Raw genomic sequence first — 18,905 nt, 5'->3', positions numbered from 1 at the left:
GACACTGAATTTTCATTCAGATACCCAATCAGGGCTTCCAATGAGCACCTATCAAAGTTATTATTCTACCAATGGAGGGAAGAATCCAACTTTGGGCCATGGTAATCCAAAAGGAAGCTTTCTAATAGACAAAATCAGTATACCAAGTGGGCCTAGCAAAAGCATCAAGTTGAAAAGGGTTAAGATATAGGAATTTATTTCCCGGGGGTAAAAAAAGAGACAAAAAGGTCATATAACTTGGTAGTAACTATGGATTTGAAGCAAGCCTCTTGAGAAAGGGATCAAATCTCCTTCTTACCAAAAAGATTTTCTAGATTTTGGGGCAGCCCACTCCCCAGGCACTATGTGGCTCCACCACTGATCCCTAGCACCCAGAGAGTATATAGGAAAAGCAAAAACCAAGACAGAGACCCTATGGTGGGTTAACTCCTCAAACAATCCAGAAACTCCAGAAACGAAATCCTAGCCATCTCAAAAGAATCTCTAGACCACCATCCAGTTGGTTGGTTATAACAGAGATGAGGATACCTTGAATGTTTTAATCACAGAAACCCAAAAGAAGAAGGGACTTGAATTTCCACCTGAATAGAGGGCATGACAGCACCTTTTTTCTACAACAACGATAGAAAAGGGAGCTATCCAATTTTTTCCATTCGTACAGACCAAAGAACCTCTAAAAGTGGAACATCTGCCACGAACTTCAACTTTTTTTTTTGATAGGCAAAAGCAGAAATATATTAGAAAAGGGCACCAAGAGGAAAACCCAATAGCATACAGGGAGTATACAAAAGGCCCCTTAAGGCACACACAAAAGAAGAGAAAAAAACAAACCCGACCCTCATCTAGCGCCTAGCCAATCAAAAAAACTAGGTAAAGTAAGAGAACCTTCATTTACAATTGTTTTTGTCCACACCCAAAGATTACAAACAAAAGAATTTTTCAACCTATGAGCCGAAAATTCCTCATTATCGAATGCAATCCTGTTTCTTTCTATCCAAACCGCCCAAAAAAGGCACAACGGGGCTGCCTTCCACACCTTTCTATGCTTCTTGCCCAACATAAAGCCTCTCCATTCAATAAGGGTCTCTCTAGCCGAAAAAGGAAGGACACAACACACTCCAAAAAGGGCGAACAATAATTCCCATAAAGCTCTTGCCTTGGAGCAATGTATAAGAATATGATCAATTGACTCCTCTTCCTCACAGCACAAAAAACATCTGTTAGCAACAGCCCACCCCCTCTTTTTAAGCTGATCCATAGTAAGCACCTTGCCCCAAGAAGCCTCCCAAGCAAAGAAACTCACTTTGGAAGGCACACTAGGGTTCCATATCAAACCATGAGGAAAAAGACCAGCTCTTCTTGAAAAAAGATCATTATAGAGTGATTTAACTGAAAAAATCCCATTCGAATTCGCCTTCCACATCATTCTATCTTCCATAAGAGGACTAAGTCTTGCACCTCGGATTGTCAAAAGAAGCCTCTCCACCTCTTCCACCTCCCAATCATTGAAGGGCCTAGAAAATCTAGGACTCCAAGCCCCTTCCCCTCCCGACGTGTCCCAATACTCCTCTACCCAAGCCTCCTTAGAGGAGGCAAAAGCATACAAGGAGGGAAAAGAATTGCATAAGGCGAGGTTCCCCCACCATATATCTTTCCAAAATTTTACCCTTCTACCATCCCCCACTACAAAAGCGACTTTATTTTGCATAAGGGCACGAACTTCAACTTTGTTATCCCAAAATCCAGAAACACATGTTTGAAGAGCTAGAAAAAGTGAATGGCAAACAACTAAAATTGTGTTACTCAAGCAGCTTTCCCAAATGAAGAACACAACCAGGTAGTGTACAAAAATAAATATCACTACTATTTACTATTCATTTATCAGAAAACACATATTTGAGGATAAAGCATATAACTTTGACAGGATTTTTTTTTTTTTTTTTCCTTTTTGATAGGCAAATAATAACAGCCTTGCAATTTGAAGCATATCAAATGTATTAGCCAAGAAAAATAAAAAAGCCTTAACCCTATGGGGCACCATAGGTATTTAGAATACTCTACAGGAGAAAAGAAGATCCAAACTAAGAATGCAAGGACTTCCAACAATAAAATGCAACTGGACTCAAGAATCCAACTTTTAGCATCTTGGCAAGAAGAACTGAGATTACTCAAACAGCCTAAGATAAGCATGATCATCTACCCTGTGTCCTAAATTCCAAGATCAGCAGAAACAGGATGAGGATATAAAGAAATGAGGGAACAAAGATTCAGGAGGAAAATCACCAAGGTATCATTCCTCCCTAAAGAAAATAGAATCCATGTTTCCTGCATTTTCAGCATTATATCAGTGCAATTCAGGAGCTCAAACAAACTTAGGACACTGAGTTTTCAAGGGAAGTAATAGGTTTTCCCACACATTTAGGTGGGTGAAAACATTAAATTTTCAATATAGCATAGTGAATCAGAAGGAATAAGTAAAGGCTCTTCATTGACGCCACAAAAGACATCTATCAAACTATCAGCTAGTGTATAATCATCTTTGCAAAGTACTTAACCCAGAGGCCCTATAAAGAACCAAACCAATGCACAGAAACACAATCATCGGCTCCACTATGAACGAATTGATAAAATCAACAAAATTTCAATAAACACCACAGTTTAACCAAATTCAAAGCAGATATGAATAACAAAAGCAGCAATGTCAAAATTCTTTAACCATGATCAATCCCAAAACACCAAGACCATTAATTTAAAAACACTATTTGAAAGCACACAGAGCCTAAATGATAACAAGAGCAGTTTTTCATTGTCCAATATTGTCAATATTGCCGTGTTCTGATCAAACTACCTCACTGTAACAATATCATCGATCTTCAAAATCATCCGCACACACTCTGTTGCCAGAGTGATAGCACTTGTGCTCACCAGCAGTGGCTGCACCACATTCTCCTCCAAGATGTTTGTAATCTGTCCCTTCCTCACATTGATTCCGGCATTGATCTCCCCTTGAGCATGACGGTTCCTAAGCTCGGTCACAATAGATATTGGGTTCAAGCCTGCGTTCTCAGCCAAGGTATAAGGAATAACTTCAAGAGCCTCTGCAAATGACCGGACACAGTAGCTCTCCATTCCCTGCAACACCTTTGCCCAAGCACCAAGCTGCCTCGATAGCTCAATCTCTGGAGCACCACCACCAGCAATCAAAAACCTCTTGTTCACCAAGCACCTAACAACACACAAAGCATCGTGCAAACTCCGTTCTGCCTCATCTAGAACCAACATATTCGACCCACGAACAAGCACAGTCGTGGTCCGACCCATATCCTTAATGCCAGTGATTTTCACAATCTTCCCATCTCCAAGTGAAACCTCCTCAACACAATCCGCAAAACCCAACTTCTCTGCCCTGAAATGCTCAATATTTGCAATTGGCAAACAATTCAGAGTCTTTGTAATGAACTCAATTTCATCACGCTCCACATCCTTTATCACCAAAATCTTTGCTTTAGCAAGATAATGCAACGAGAGATCCGTCACTGCATCTCTCAATATACTCTTCTGAATCAGCAGAACGTTACAGCCAGTGGCCTTAATCTTCTTAATCATACCTAGAATATAATTTCTCTCTTCTTTCAATATCCGGTCCATTTGGGTATAATCGGAAACTACAATACTCTGCTCAATATCAGTCTTTGGAGGCGAAATCTGGAACTGAATCACTGCAATCTTAGCGTTCTCCACCCGGGTCGGCCCGCCAGCTGTGTGACTCACCTTCTTGTCGAAAACCAAGCCCTTGACCAACTCGGTGTCGTCCACAGTACCTCCCAGCTTTTTCACGATCTTGACGTCGCGGAGATCCACGAGGTCGGGCTTCGCCGGGTCGACGACGGAGAGCACTGCATCAACGGCAAGCGGAGCGAGCAGCGTCGAGTACTGGCTCACAACCTTGCTGTTAAGCGAAGTGCTGGCGGATTTAATCAATGATTCGCGGTCGGAGAGTTCCACCGGAACGGCCATGGCAGTGAGGACATCCACGGCCTTGATCGACGCCTTGTGGAGCGAATCTGAGATGATTGTTGGGTGAATGCCGTGCGAAAGAAGCGAGAGGCACTGCTTCAGTAGAGCGCCGGCGATAACAACCACGGTGGTAGTGCCATCGCCAGCAACAATATCCTGAGACTTAGAGAGCTCCACAAGCATCTTTGCCGCCGGCTGGAGCACCTCCATCTTGTTGAGAATGGTGGCGCCGTCGTTGGTAATGATAACCTCGCCGCTGGCGGTGGAAATCATCTTGTCCATGCCCTTGGGGCCCAAGCTGGTGCGGACGGCATCAGCCACAGCTCGTGCCGCGACGATGTTGGCTTGGCGGATGTCATCTTTGCGCTTGTTGTCAACGTAGCTCTCGGTCTTGGAGGAGCGCACCAGAGGAGCCACGGGAGCCGCCATGGATAAAGGAGATCGAAGCTCGAAACCTTAACCCTAACCCTAGGTGGGTGGAAGTGTAAATTTGAGAGCAAAGCAGGGTGTATGTAAAACCCTAGAAACAGTTTGTTTTAGGGGCTTGAAAATGAAAAGAGGCGAAGCGGGAATGAGAACGGTGATAGTGAGAGAGTGTTAAGAGGTTGCTGGAAGGAATGTTAAATTACGGAAATAACCTTGGTAATTGAGAAGGCTTTTCTTTGTCTTGAGAAATTATCTAGGGTTTGTTTGAGCTTCTACATGACTATATCTGATTTTTTCGATATTATAATTTACTTGTGACCCTTTTACTTGAGTTAATGTATATATATACATTAACACCTTCCTATTCCTTTTTTTTTTTTTTAAAGTTAAAAATATAAAAATAGAATATTAACTTTTATTTATTTAAAATGTTCTCATAAAAAAAACGTAGATATAAAAAAAGAGTTGGAAACACGATGAGAGTAAATATTTTATTTTTAAATTTTTAAGTGTTTTTGGTTTTTAATCTTTTTTTTCATGTATTTTCAGTTTTAATTGTATTTTTTTTCTTTTTGAACATTCTCATTTTATTGTTGATGTCAACTTAAAAAAAATTCATTCAATTTTATTAAAAAAAGGGAGAAGATAATAGGATTTATATGATGCAAAATATAAAATCACTGTTAATTAGGAAATTAGAAAAAATATTTTATTTATCACTTGAAGATAATAGAAAAAATTTATTCACAATAATTTGTATTTTATATTATATAATAAAAAATTATAACATATTTATTTGTAAAACACTTTTATCATATTAAAATTATAAATTAATTTTAGATAATTTATTTTATATTATAAAATAAAATGGTATTTCATAAAATAATAATTTTGACTTATGAAAAAATACATTTATTTTAAAATATTTTTAAATTAATAAAGATAAAGCTGATTTATTAAAATTATGAGTTTTTTTTTATATTTTTAAAATTAATGAGTCAAAATTATTTTTTCCTATATAAAAATATATAATATTTTTATGGAGAATAAGTGGATCAAATAAAAATTTATTCATAAAAATAGTTAAAAATGGTTTTGAATGACAGTTTTCAAAAATTATTTTTTAGAATGTATTTTCAAAAACTTGTTTACCAATGAAGCACTTTATTTCAAGGCGGAGCCCAAACTCAAACTTTAACCCAGCCCAGCCCAGCTGTTTATGCTCGATTTGGCTCAATTTACGCCACAGAGAGTGGTTGGCAAATGGGCTTTCTTGGATTTATTATTTTATTTTATTTTATGAAACAGATATAACTCTGAACTCCCTCCCCAAAACCCTTGGCAAGCGACAGCTTAAACCCTCTTCTCATTTCCCCACCACCTCTCTTCAACCACCAAGCCTAATTCCTCTCTTCTCTAAACCCCCAATTTCAGCAAAAATGCTACTAAAACCCTAAAACTACCGCCCCAAATCCGATTCCTACCATGCCCTACCCTTACGCCTCCATTTTTCAAGGTTGTTTCAGAACCACCATGTCTCTTAAACCCGTTCCTCTCCAATTCCACATCCGTCCTTACCACAAGACCCCCAAAATGTTCAGGCCTTTGCTCTTCACCCCAATGAGAGCCCATGTCTCTGCTGGCGGTTCCTTGTATCTGCGATCAGTGGTGGCGTGCTCGGCCTCTTCTGGTGCCTGTGCTCGGTCCCTGGAGCTTGATTGGCGGCAGAGGAATGTGGCCCTGCCCTATTTGTTTCATCAGAATTCGCGGTATGGTCGGTTTGCTTATGATGATTTTTCCGAGTATGACTCCGACCGTGAAGTAGAGTCGGCTCAGCAGCAGCAGATGGTAAGTTTATTGTACTCCTTTTTATGGATAATTTTGCGGAAGTGTTTTTGTGTTTGCTTTGGAAAGCAATTTAAGTGCTTTTTGTTTGTGGAGTGTGTGCTGTGTTGGTGTTGGAGTTGGAGTTATAGAGAAAAATGAAGCAAAAGCAAGGAGATGAGAATGTTGGGAATTGTATTTTATGTAATTTCCTTTGAAATGTTTTGTTGAATAATGCTCTTTGATTGGCATTTTTTTGTATGTAATTATTCATTTGCATATAGAGAAGTTTTCCATTTACTAATTGTGATAATTATAGTTTGGCTGCTGTTTTACTATTCATTCTTGAAAGTATGAAGTATGGGATATAAGCTTGAGATGAGCGGAAAGTAGGTAGTTGGAAAGAGTTTGAGGGACTGGAAATTGTACTACGCTATAAAGCTATCACTGTTCTTTCATGTGGGGGTTTCTATATGTTCTTAATTATTCTTCTTTTTGACACAATACTGGGGTACTCTACATCGTTCTTCATACACATATCTAGGAATGATCATTATGTATAACTTCAGGATATTCTAATTATTCCAATTTCACACCTTTCTGTGCATTCTTAAGAGTTCAGGAATTTTGTGTGCAATTATATACACAAGCTAAGTAGGCACTGGCACATGACGTTAAGCTCAAGGTTTAGAGTTTCGTTCTAGGAATGACTTCGTATTGGATACAACTATAATTTTGCACAAATGACGGAATGGAAAATTTGAAAGAAGAAAGTTGGGGAATGGAAAATAAATATGCTATGATATAAATTTGATGGAGCAAGTGTGTTTGAGGCTACTATATCAATCCACGAGGCAAACCATCATATGGAATAAGAGAGGGAAAAAGAATGCACTCATATATTAACTAAAACCTTTTTTTGACCCAGTTGGAAAGGCTAAATGATATCTTTTATAGGCAAATTGAATATATGTTAGATGGTGCCTAAAATAGGTGCAACCCTAGTACGTAAAAAGTTATGCAAGAAATACTTGAAAGAGGGAGACTACAACAAGGACCAATCCACAAGCTTGCATGAAGATCTCATCCCATCTCCATCTTATCAACAAAGTGTTGTGCTAGCGAAAGCTTCAATGCAAACATGTTGGTTCAAGCACACAAAGATAAAATAATCCACACACAAAGGTACACAAGATTTTAATGTGGTTCAACCAACCATGCCCACATCCATGGCTAGGAGAAAATAATTTCATTATACCATAGAGAATATTATAATGGATAGAAACTAAATACAACCGCCCTTGAAGCCTGACTCGAGTGATAAAGGAATGGGGGCAAAATTTTGTGGAGGTTTCAAGTTTCAAGTCCCAATGGGAACAAAAGTTTACCTAAAAATTAAAAATCAAATACTACTATTGGGTTCTTTAGACATCTCATATTTCTTTACTTCTTGTATCTACACCCTGAACCACGAGTTCCTTTGCTCCATCAAGTGTCTCCCATTCTTCCTCACATCTCTATCACCCTAAACAATCGACTCCACCTTCAACTAAACTTTCTTTGGTCATTTTCTTGTGTCACATTCTCTTTGATTCTTCGAGAGATCTTCAACTAAGGCCATGATATCGATTGTTGTGCCGGTGAAAGCTTGCAAACATGTTAGTTCAAGCACACAAAGATAAAATAATCTGCATACCACACAGTTTTAATGTAATTTGGCCAACCATACCTACATTAATGGATGAGAGAGAAAATCATTTCACCATACCATAGAGAATATTATAGAGGATAGAAACCAGATACAATTATTGGGTTCTTGAAACACCTTATGTTTCCCCACTCCTTGTATCTATATCCTAAACTACAAGTTTTCTCTCTCCACCGAGTGTCTCCCATTCTTCCTCACATCTTTATCCACTTCTTATAGTTTTTCACGCTTATCTCCATCTCATAACCTTTTCCCCTCATGACGTAGAATATTTATAGAAAATTTCCTTATAATTTTCCCTATTCTATAAAGGAATCTAATATTACAATGACATATGAATATAAAAAATATTCTATACAAAATTCTTTACAAAGAAGAATTTATACCAATTAGGAATTTGAGACTTTTTCCAATGCATATAAAAGATACTCTCTCCCCCCTTGAATTTTTGGGCCAAACAAAGATTTGAGGAATGAGTCTTTAAGGTTCAGCTTTGACATATGCAAGCCTTGAAAAGTTCTTGGATTCCACCCCTTTTAAATACCTTAAAATGAATTTTAAGGGTTGTTCTCCGTACTTTCTTTCTTCTCTTTCCTACTAAGCTTTTGCAAGCTAGAGGGTCTTTTTCATTGTCTTTGCAACACTCAAGTGACACCTAAATTAAATTTACTCTCATAAATTAGGAGTTATCCTATAATGGTTAAGGGGTTGATTAGTTAATTCCTCATTTGTTTTGCATACATGACACCAATTAGCTTGGAGCACTCCTCTTTTCATCCATTGGTTGTAATTTGTAGATCTATATCAATTTAAAACAAAATTACCTTGTTTTAGTGTTGAAATACTATTTTTCATGCTTGGACAACGTAGAGAGTTTCTTTTTTGAACCAGAAGGAAAGGTTGTGAATAAGGAAGGAGAGGATAGGGTGATTTGGATGGAGTCAAAGGATAAAATGTTTTTCTTTTTAATAAAAAAAGAATGAAACTTTCAAAGCCCTTGAGGTTTGGCTCAAGTGGTAAAGGGATGAGGAGGATTTGTGGGAGGTTCTAGGTTTAAGTCTTAATGAGGACAAAATTTACCTATTAAAAAAAAAATGAAACTTTCAAAGCTATATACTTTGTCTTGGAGACAAGGAGATCAATTCTTTTCCCAACGGAAGTAATTTGGAATTCCTTGGTTTTGTCTAAAGTGAGTTTTTTTGCTTGGGAGGTGAGCTAAGGAAAAGTATTGGCCTTGGATCAAGCTTTAGAGGAGAGGGTGCTCCATGGAAAATAGATGCTTTCTTTGGAAGAATGAAGAAGCATCCATTGATCGCATTCTCTTTCACTATGCCAAGACAAGAGTTTTGTGGTAGTTGTTTTCTTTGTTTGATGTATCTTAGGTGATATCTTCCATGGTTAGAGAGACTCTCTTAGGACGACATGGCTTTGACAAGCAACTCCTTTGTGCATTTTTTGGACAATATGAAAGAAAAGGAATAAAAAATCATTTGAAAATGAGGAGCATTCTGACCAAAGACTAAAAAACACTTTCCTTAGTAATCTTTTTCATGGGCTAAGTTGTATATAGAGAAATATTTATGCCTTTAATTGATTTTGTTAATTGGTTGGGTTCAATGAAGGAGTAGTTTTTTGTAGTTTCCTCTTATTTGGTTATGACTTTTGGCAATTATTGTATACATCCAATGTACTTTGGCACACTCTTTTTGGCATTTTTATATATTATACTCACTTTATTTACCTATATAAAAAAATGATTTTATAGTACATGATGTGGTTAGGTTCAGAGGGGTCTATGAGAGTCTTTGGGAATCTAGTTTGAAACTTTGAAGTTTGAAAATTATGTTTACTTATGTTTCATTCTTCTAAAAAAGCTGAAAATTTCAGCCATTTGGGTGAAATGATGATGATTTGTGGTCTTCATTGTCCTTGTAACTTGCATTGGCTCATTAAGGCCACCCGCAGGGAGAAGACATATATTTTGCTTAATCCATTGAGAACAGCCACACAAAGAATCAAGGAGATAAGAGAAAACGAACACCTTGCTGCTATTGAATATTCTGAAATAATAATCATCATCAATTGATGGCCTTATTTGCCCTAAATAAGCAAAATAAAAGAAAGAAGTACGGAATTTTTTGTGGGGTTGTTGTTTGTTCATTCCGGTGTCAGATCAATTTGTGACCCGTTTTCAACATGGATCTTGATTTTTTTCTTTTTCTTCCATTGCTTCAAAGCTACTCATGCACCATGAATGAGTCAGCAGGAATTGGAATTCCGTAGTGCATTGTTGTTCTTATTCTAAATCTTCTCTAGATTACTTCTCCTGGCCTGTTGCCTATATAAAATATGAATTTGTTATAACTCACTTGCACTATTTTTTATTTGTTTTTCATTCATGATTATCAGCGTGCTTCCACCCATGAGAACATTGATGAGTGGAAATGGAAATTAACCATGCTTATCCGCAACAAAGATGAGCAAGAAGTGGTCTCAACAGAGAAAAAGGACAGACGTGATTTTGAGCAAATTTCAGCACTGGCAACCAGAATGGGCTTATATAGGTATTGTAAAACTTTGTAACATAAAATTCCATTGTGCTACTACCTTTATCCATTGTGTTTTGAAATTTGATTGACTTTGGCAGCTGTCAGTATTCAAGAGTTGTTGTCTTTAGTAAAGTTCCGCTGCCAAATTACAGATCTGATCTGGATGATAAGCGTCCACAGAGGGAGGTATTTTCTTGTAAACTAGCAACTTTATGTCAATTAATCCATTCAATAGTTTAATATGTGTAAGGAAGGTATTGGTCTGGGGAACATAAAAACTTTCCCTAAACATGTTTTAGTATGGCTGTCAAACTAAATTGAATTTGTGCATGTTTCTTATAAATATTTACTTCTGTATATAGCTGTGTGCTTAGTGTGATTCATGACATTCTTGAGAACCTACAGGTGGTGTTACCTTTTGGGTTGCAAAGAGAAGTACATGCTCATCTTAAAGAATACCTTTCTCAAAAGTCTATGAGCAGGGAAAGTTTTTCAGATAAGACCTTGTCAAGGTCAATTGGTAACAGCAGTGTTACTGAGGAGGGATTTTATGAGCAACAGGAGCCCTTGACACAGACTAGTGTCGTCATGGAACGAATCCTCAAACGGAAAAGTTTGCAAATACGTAATCAACAACAAGATTGGCAGGTTTTTCTCATCCTGAAAATTTTAAGTACTTTCTTGGCCTATTGTTCTCATAAGTAGCACATTAAAAATAATTATTATCCTACCTAGAAATTTTTTTATTTTGATAGGTGTTATCCTACCTAGAAATAAATATAACTAATGCCATAATAAAATATTTGCATTATTTAGGTCCTGCTCTGCATTTGGCATGTCTCTATGCTGAATTTAGAAGGGTTTATATTTTTGAAATGTGGCTCTTGTTTTAATTCAAGTATCTCAGTGTTGCAATTGTGTTCATTTCTTCCTCATTTTCAAATCCACATGTTGATTTTAGGAAACTTTTAAATATTAGAAAAATAGAAGAACTCGTTAATGTCAGTTTATTTCTTTTAGGCTTTTGAAGGACAACTATAGAAGCATTGGAAAAGATATCAGTGAAGTAAACACTAATTTATTTTTGAGCTTATAAATGGTTCATCTTCACAAAACCTATTGGACTTACATACTAGTGTGATAAGCTTTGAGTCATGCTGACACTTTTGACGCGTAATCATACTGTGATATAGTATCTTTCTTTTGACTCCCGGATGAATTTTATACTGTCTTTGAAGTGTGTTGAAATAATGCCAAAGTTAGGACTTTAATTTAGGAATAAAAAAGGAGAGATCATTTAGGATATTTCCTTATGATTTAGTTTCCTAATTTTAGGAGAGAATTAAGCTAGATTGATTTTTTCTTATTCAGTCATTTGTGTATATATATGTGGATGGTGTGTACCGATCAAACATCAATAAAGGAGTTCAGAAATTCTTCATGGTATCAGAGCCAGTTTTCTGAAACCCTAATCCCTTCTAGCCACCTCTTATTCAGGCCATCACTCATTCCGGCCAAATCTCTCTGGCCATATCTCAATCCGATCATCTCTCTCTCTCCCTCTCTCTCTCATTCCGGTCATCAGTCCCTGTTCTCAGAGCCAAGGGAGAAAACGCTTTCCGGTCAGTCGAATCGTCGTCAGAAAACACTCACCGCCGGCAACTTTTCCGGCGAACTTTCCGGCAAACTTCCGGCGAACTTCCCGGCGAACTTTTTTTCTACACCGCAAGGAGTGCCTGGAGGAGATCTCCAATTTGTCCCAAAGCACCGGAACCAGAAACCCATCCACGCGCCGCCCACGCACATTTTTCCGGCCGGCGACTGCATCTCACACGCCGGCGCGTGAGGGCGCGTGAGCCACTTTCCGGCGACGCGCTTCCTCCTCCAGGCTCGCCTGACGCCGACCAGCCACCCTTCTTACCTGTTTGTGCAATCCGAGCCCTGCACGTGCCTCTTTTGGGGTTCTTTTGCTTCCGCGGGCCCTCTGATCAGATTTTCCGGCGTCCTCCGGCTATTTTTTCTCAACTCCAGTCCCTGCACGTGCCTTGGGAAGTGTTCTTCTACCTTTCCGGTCTATGACAAAATACGGAATGGCATCATCACAAGTATCCAGTGTCACGTCACAAGAATTAGGGGGCAGATTTGAAATTCCAAACCTTGGTGGCAATGATTCCTCTCCTATTCTCATCACAGGACACAAATTAAATGGCCATAACTATTTACAGTGGTCACAATCTGTGTTGCTGTTCATTTGCGGTAAAGGAAAGGATGAGTACCTCACTGGAGAAGCAGTCATGCCAGAAACTACAGAACCGGGTTTCAGGAAGTGGAGGATTGAAAACAGCATGATCATGTCATGACTTATCAATTCCATGAACAATGACATAGGCGAAAATTTCTTGTTGTTTGGGACTGCAAAAGACATATGGGATGCAGCCAAAGAAACTTATTCAAGTTCTGAAAATACTTCAGAACTGTTTCAGGTTGAATCAGCTCTACATGACTTCCGCCAAGGAGAGCAGTCAGTTACTCAGTATTACAACACACTCACAAGGTATTGGCAGCAACTTGAATTATTTGAGACTCACTCATGGAAATGTTCGGATGATGCAGCAACATACAGGCAAATTGTGGAACAAAAGAGACTGTTCAAGTTCTTCCTAGGACTAAACAGGGAATTGGATGATGTTAGAGGCCGAATCATGGGCATTAAACCCCTGCCAAGTCTCAGGGAGGCTTTTTCAGAGGTTAGGCGTGAAGAAAGTAGAAAGAAAGTGATGATGGGATCAAAAGAGCAACCTGCCCCAACATTGGATGCCTCTGCCCTTGCTGCTCGGTCATTTAATAGTAGTGGTGGAGATCGTCAGAAACGGGATAGGCCTTGGTGTGATTATTGTAAGAAACCAGGCCATTATAAGGAGACTTGCTGGAAGCTTCATGGCAAACCGGCTGATTGGAAACCAAAGCCACGGTTTGACAGAGATGGCAGAGCACACGTGGCTACCAACTCTGAGAGCACATCTGTTCCCGAGCCGAGTCCATTCAACAAAGAGCAGATGGAGATGCTACAGAAATTATTAAGCCAAGTTGGCAGTGGCAGTACTACCGGTGTAGCCTTCACTGCTAATCGAGGAGGAATGAGGCCGTGGATAGTAGACACAGGTGCTTCTGATCACATGACAGGAGATGCTGCCATTCTTCAAAATTACAAGCCAAGTAATGGTCATTCATCCGTCCATATTGCTGATGGTTCAAAGTAAAAAATTGCCGGGACAGGTTCTATAAAACTTACTAAAGACTTATATCTTGACTCTGTCCTCCATGTTCCAAACTTGGATTGTAATCTTTTGTCCATTAGCAAATTGGCTCGTGATCTCCAATGTGTTACTAAATTCTATCCAAACTTGTGTGTTTTTCAGGACTTGAAATCGGGGAAGATGATTGGCAGTGCTGAACTGTGTTCCGGGCTCTACCTCCTTTCATGTGGCCAATTCTCAAACCAAGTCTCTCAAGCAAGTTGCGTACAGTCTCAGAGTATGTCAGAGTCTTTCAATTCTGTGTCAAATTCTAAGGTCAATAAAGATAGTGAGATTATAATGTTACACTATCGCCTTGGTCATCCTAGCTTTGTTTACCTTGCAAAATTGTTTCCCAAATTATTTATCAATAAAAATCCAGCATCTTATCACTGTGAAATTTGTCAGTTTGCAAAGCATACTCGAACAGTATATCCTCAAATCCCATACAAACCTTCGACTGTTTTCTCTCTAGTACATAGTGATGTGTGGGGTCCCTCCCGGATAAAAAATATTTCTGGCACTCGATGGTTTGTGACATTCGTTGATGATCATACTCGGGTAACATGGGTTTTCCTTATGAAAGAAAAGTCAGAGGTCGGGCACATTTTTCAAACCTTCAATCTTATGGTTCAAAATCAATTCAATTCCAAAATACAAGTCCTCAAGTCAGATAATGCAAAGGAATACTTTACTAGTAGTCTCAGTACTTATCTTCAAAATCATGGCATTATCCACATAAGTTCTTGCGTTGACACCCCACAACAAAATGGGGTGGCTGAACGCAAGAATAGACATCTCTTGGAGGTTGCCCGGTGCCTTATGTTTTCCTCTAATGTTCCAAACTATTTCTGGGGGGAAGCTATTCTCACAGCTACCTATTTGATTAACCGTATGCCATCCAGAGTGCTTACCTTTCAATCCCCACGTCAACTTTTCTTAAAACAGTTTCCTCACACCCATGCCACCTCTTCTGATTTACCACTCAAAGTATTTGGTTGCACGGCATTCGTTCATGTGTATTCTCAAAATCGTAGCAAATTTGCTCCTCGAGCAAATAAGTGCATTTTTCTAGGGTATTCTCCAACCCAAAAAGGGTACAAATGCTATTCTCCAACCAACAAAAGATTTTACACTACCATGGACGTCTCTTTCTTTGAACATGTCTTCTTCTATCCCAAATCTCATGTTCAGGGGGAGAGCATGAATGAACATCAAGTTTGGGAGTCTTTTCTTGAGGGTGTACCTTCTTTTCACTCAGAGTCACCAAATCCTTCCCAATTCGCGCCCACTGAGTTGTCCACACCCATGCCGCCATCAGTTCAGCCAGCCCAGCACACAAATGTCCCTTCTCCCGTGACCATCCAGTCTCCCATGCCTATTCAACCTATAGCCCCACAACTTGCTAATGAGAACTTACAAGTTTACATCAGGAGGAGGAAAAGACAGGAATTAGAGCACGGATCACAGTCAACATGTGGCCAATATATTGACTCCAATTCAAGTCTTCCTGAAGAGAACATAGGTGAGGATAGGGCTGGAGAGGTGTTAATTCCCAGCATTGATGATTCTACTTTGCCAATTGCATTGAGGAAGGGTGTTAGGAGATGTACAGATCATCCAATTGGGAATTATGTTACGTATGAAGGGTTATCACCATCTTACAGAGCATTTGCTACTTCTCTTGATGATACTCAGGTTCCCAACACAATACAAGAGGCATTAAAAATTTCAGAATGGAAGAAGGCAGTACAAGATGAGATTGATGCACTTGAGAAGAATGGGACGTGGACTATCACAGATTTGCCGGTTGGGAAGAGGCTTGTGGGGTGCAAGTGGATTTTCACCATAAAATACAAAGCAGATGGATCAGTCGAAAGATTCAAGGCTCGTTTGGTAGCTAGAGGGTTTACACAATCCTATGGGATAGACTATCAGGAGACTTTTGCTCCTGTTGCAAAACTGAACACTATCAGGATCCTTCTCTCATTGGCTGTCAATCAAGATTGGTGCTTGCAACAACTGGACATAAAAAATGCGTTTCTAAATGGGGACCTAGAAGAGGAAGTCTACATGGAAATACCACCTGGTTTCGAAGAAAGTATGGCAAAGAATCAGGTTTGCAAACTCCAAAAATCCTTGTACGGCCTTAAACAATCTCCTCGAGCCTGGTTTGATAGATTCACAAAAGCAGTCCTGAAGCTGGGCTACAAACAAGGTCAGGCTGATCATACTCTATTTGTCAAGAAGTCTCATGCCGGGAAATTGGCCATATTGATAGTCTATGTCGATGATATTATTCTATCTGGGAATGATATGGGGGAGTTACAGAATTTGAAGAAGTATTTGTCAGAAGAGTTTGAAGTTAAAGACCTTGGAAATTTGAAATATTTCCTTGGTATGGAAGTGGCTAGATCAAGGAAGGGAATCGTAGTCTCTCAAAGAAAATACATACTCGATCTTCTTAAGGAGACCGGTATGCTTGGATGCAAACCAATTGATACTCCTATGGATAGTCAGAAGAAACTTGGTATCGAGAAAGAAAGTACACCGGTAGACAGGGGGAGATATCAGCGGCTTGTCGGGCGCTTGATTTATCTCTCACACACTCGGCCAGATATTGGCTTTGCAGTGAGTGCTGTAAGTCAATTCATGCACAGCCCCACTGAGGAACACATGGAAGCAGTCTACAGGATTCTTAGATATTTAAAAATGACACCAGGGAAAGGCCTATTCTTCAGAAAGACAGAGAACCGTGACACTGAAGTATACTCAGATGCGGATTGGGCAGGAAACATCATTGACAGGCGGTCCACTTCCGGATATTGTTCTTTTGTCTGGGGAAATCTTGTTACCTGGAGGAGTAAGAAGCAATCAGTTGTAGCCAGAAGTAGTGCAGAAGCTGAGTACAGAGCTCTTGCACAGGGAATCTGTGAAGGGATTTGGATAAAAAGGGTTCTTAGTGAACTGGGACAAACGAGTTCATCTCCAATTCTGATGATGTGTGATAATCAGGCAGCTATAAGCATAGCAAAGAACCCCGTGCATCATGACAGGACCAAGCATGTTGAGATTGACAGACACTTCATCACAGAGAAGGTGACTAGTGAGACGGTCAAATTGAACTATGTTCCTACCAAGCACCAAACCGCAGACATCCTCACCAAAGCTTTACCTAGGCCTAACTTCGAAGACTTAACTTGCAAGCTGGGATTATATGATATATATTCTCCAGCTTGAGGGGGAGTGTTGAAATAATGCCAAAGTTAGGACTTTAATTTAGGAATAAAAAAGGAGAGATCATTTAGGATATTTCCTTATGATTTAGTTTCCTAATTTTAGGAGAGAATTAAGCTAGATTGATTTTTTCTTATTCAGTCATTTGTGTATATATATGTGGATGGTGTGTACCGATCAAACATCAATAAAGGAGTTCAGAAATTCTTCAAAGTGATATAAGGCTGCAGCAGACATACATTCATACATATGTATATATATATTGTATGGAAAGGACAATGAGTCCTCCGGATCTAACCTTAATAGTTTTTTAATGCAAGGCCAGTTATGTGTGGTCCATGCTTCCATGTGGTCTTTATCTGCACCTTCTAGGTAACAATTTAAAATAATTTAAGTGAATGTGTCATGGGATTTGTCCACTGATACACTTGTTTTTATGAGGCAACATTTGATATTTCATTTTTTTTTTTTTTTATCGGAAACAAAAACATTTTCATTAAGAGAGTAAACAAGAGAAGGATGAGAAGTTCATTCCTGAATACAAAACCTAATAAAAACAAACGAAAAGAAAAATAAACCAAAAGACATCAAAATGTCTCAACATTACTATTTTGACCCTTGTGATCTACATATTGAAATCCAATCAAGTTGAATAAAGTCGAGAGGAATGCCCTTGAAAGCTATAGTAGTAGATGTCCAAAAGATGAATAGAAATAAACTACGTCCCATAACGTTTCAAATGTCCTCCACTTATCCTCAAAGATCCTTTCATTTCTTTCTTGCCATACTATCCAAAATCTACGTAAGACAAGCGATTTTCCATAGAACTTTGCCCCTATTTGTGCTCTCCAACCCCCTAAAAGAATGGTCAACATGTAACAAACAGTTCTAGGAGCAACCCAAACTAAATTGGCTAGTCTAAATAGTTTATGTCATAACTCCAAAGTCATCAAATAGTGTAAAAAGGGGTGATCTATCGATTCTCCACTACCCATACACAGCGATCAACAATTTGGACTAAGGGCTTTGAAAAGTCTTTGCACTTGAAGCACGACATTGGTATTAACCTTTTTGTTGGCAACTAACCAAGAAAACACCTTGACCTTTTGGTGGGGCTTCCAAATGAGATTAGTAGGAGAGACGAGAACTATAGTTGATTGATTAGCTAACACTAGGAAAAAAGATTTGATCGAAATAAATCGAAAGGTGAAGATGATAAGCTCTCACACCTAGGAATGACGGTGATAGGTTAACACTATTAAAACACACAAAAAGCATATATTAGAAAATGACACCTTGAGGCTGACCCAAAAGCATATAGGGAGTATACAAGAGGCGCCAAAGGACACAAAAAGAAGAGGAAATACAATATTAGCCCTCAACTAGCACCTAGCCAATAAAAAAAACTGAGTAAAGGGAGAGGACCACCATTTACAACCAACTTAGTTCACAACCAAAGGTTACATACAAAAGAATTTTTCAACCTATGCATCGAAAGCTCCTCATTATCAAAAACAATCCTATTTATTTTCTTTCAAACCGCCCAAAAAATACACAAAGGGGCTGCTTTCCACACTTTTCTGCGCTTCTTGCCGTTAAAGTCACACCAACCACTAAGGGTATCTCTAACCGAAAAAGGAAGGACCTAAGTAACACCAAAAAGAGCAAACAATAACTCCCATAACACTCTTGCCTTGGAGCACTGAATAAGAATATGATCAATTGACTCTTCTTCCTCATAGCAAAGGAAGCATCTTTCAGCTAGAAACCGGCCTCTCTTTTTGAGTTGATCCAAAGTTAGCACCTAACCCCAAGAAGCTTCCCAAGCAAAGAGACACACTTTAGTAG

At 38.9% G+C, this 18,905-nt stretch overlaps 2 protein-coding genes across 2 annotated transcripts in view; one reads left to right on the top strand and one right to left on the bottom strand.

Moving 5' to 3' along the window:
• Positions 1-2,657: 2,657 nt before the first annotated feature.
• Positions 2,658-4,703, bottom strand: LOC100262936 (T-complex protein 1 subunit delta). The gene has a single exon (XM_002280198.5). The coding sequence runs from the start codon at positions 4,444-4,446 to the stop codon at positions 2,845-2,847; it is 1,602 nt and encodes a 533-aa protein (XP_002280234.1). The 5' UTR covers positions 4,447-4,703; the 3' UTR covers positions 2,658-2,844.
• A 1,030-nt stretch (positions 4,704-5,733) lies between these two features.
• Positions 5,734-18,905, top strand: part of LOC100244105 (DExH-box ATP-dependent RNA helicase DExH3) — a 47,224-nt gene continuing 34,052 nt past the window's right edge. The window contains exons 1-4 of the mRNA XM_002277589.5: positions 5,734-6,291; positions 10,385-10,539; positions 10,623-10,710; positions 10,930-11,172. Coding sequence (XP_002277625.3) covers positions 5,929-6,291; positions 10,385-10,539; positions 10,623-10,710; positions 10,930-11,172 — 849 coding nt within the window. The 5' untranslated portion in view covers positions 5,734-5,928. The remainder of the gene's footprint in view (positions 6,292-10,384; positions 10,540-10,622; positions 10,711-10,929; positions 11,173-18,905) is intronic.

The sequence above is a fragment of the Vitis vinifera genome, chromosome 17, assembly GCF_030704535.1.
Source record: "Vitis vinifera cultivar Pinot Noir 40024 chromosome 17, ASM3070453v1".
NCBI lineage: Eukaryota > Viridiplantae > Streptophyta > Magnoliopsida > Vitales > Vitaceae > Vitis > Vitis vinifera.
Note: the sequence above shows the minus strand (reverse complement) of the source record. Positions and strands in the feature narration are given on the sequence as shown.

Excerpts from the sequence above, each read along its gene's own strand:
- LOC100262936 (XM_002280198.5), bottom strand. The coding sequence starts at position 4,446 with ATGGCGGCTCCCGTGGCTCCTCTGGTGCGCTCCTCCAAGACCGAGAGC.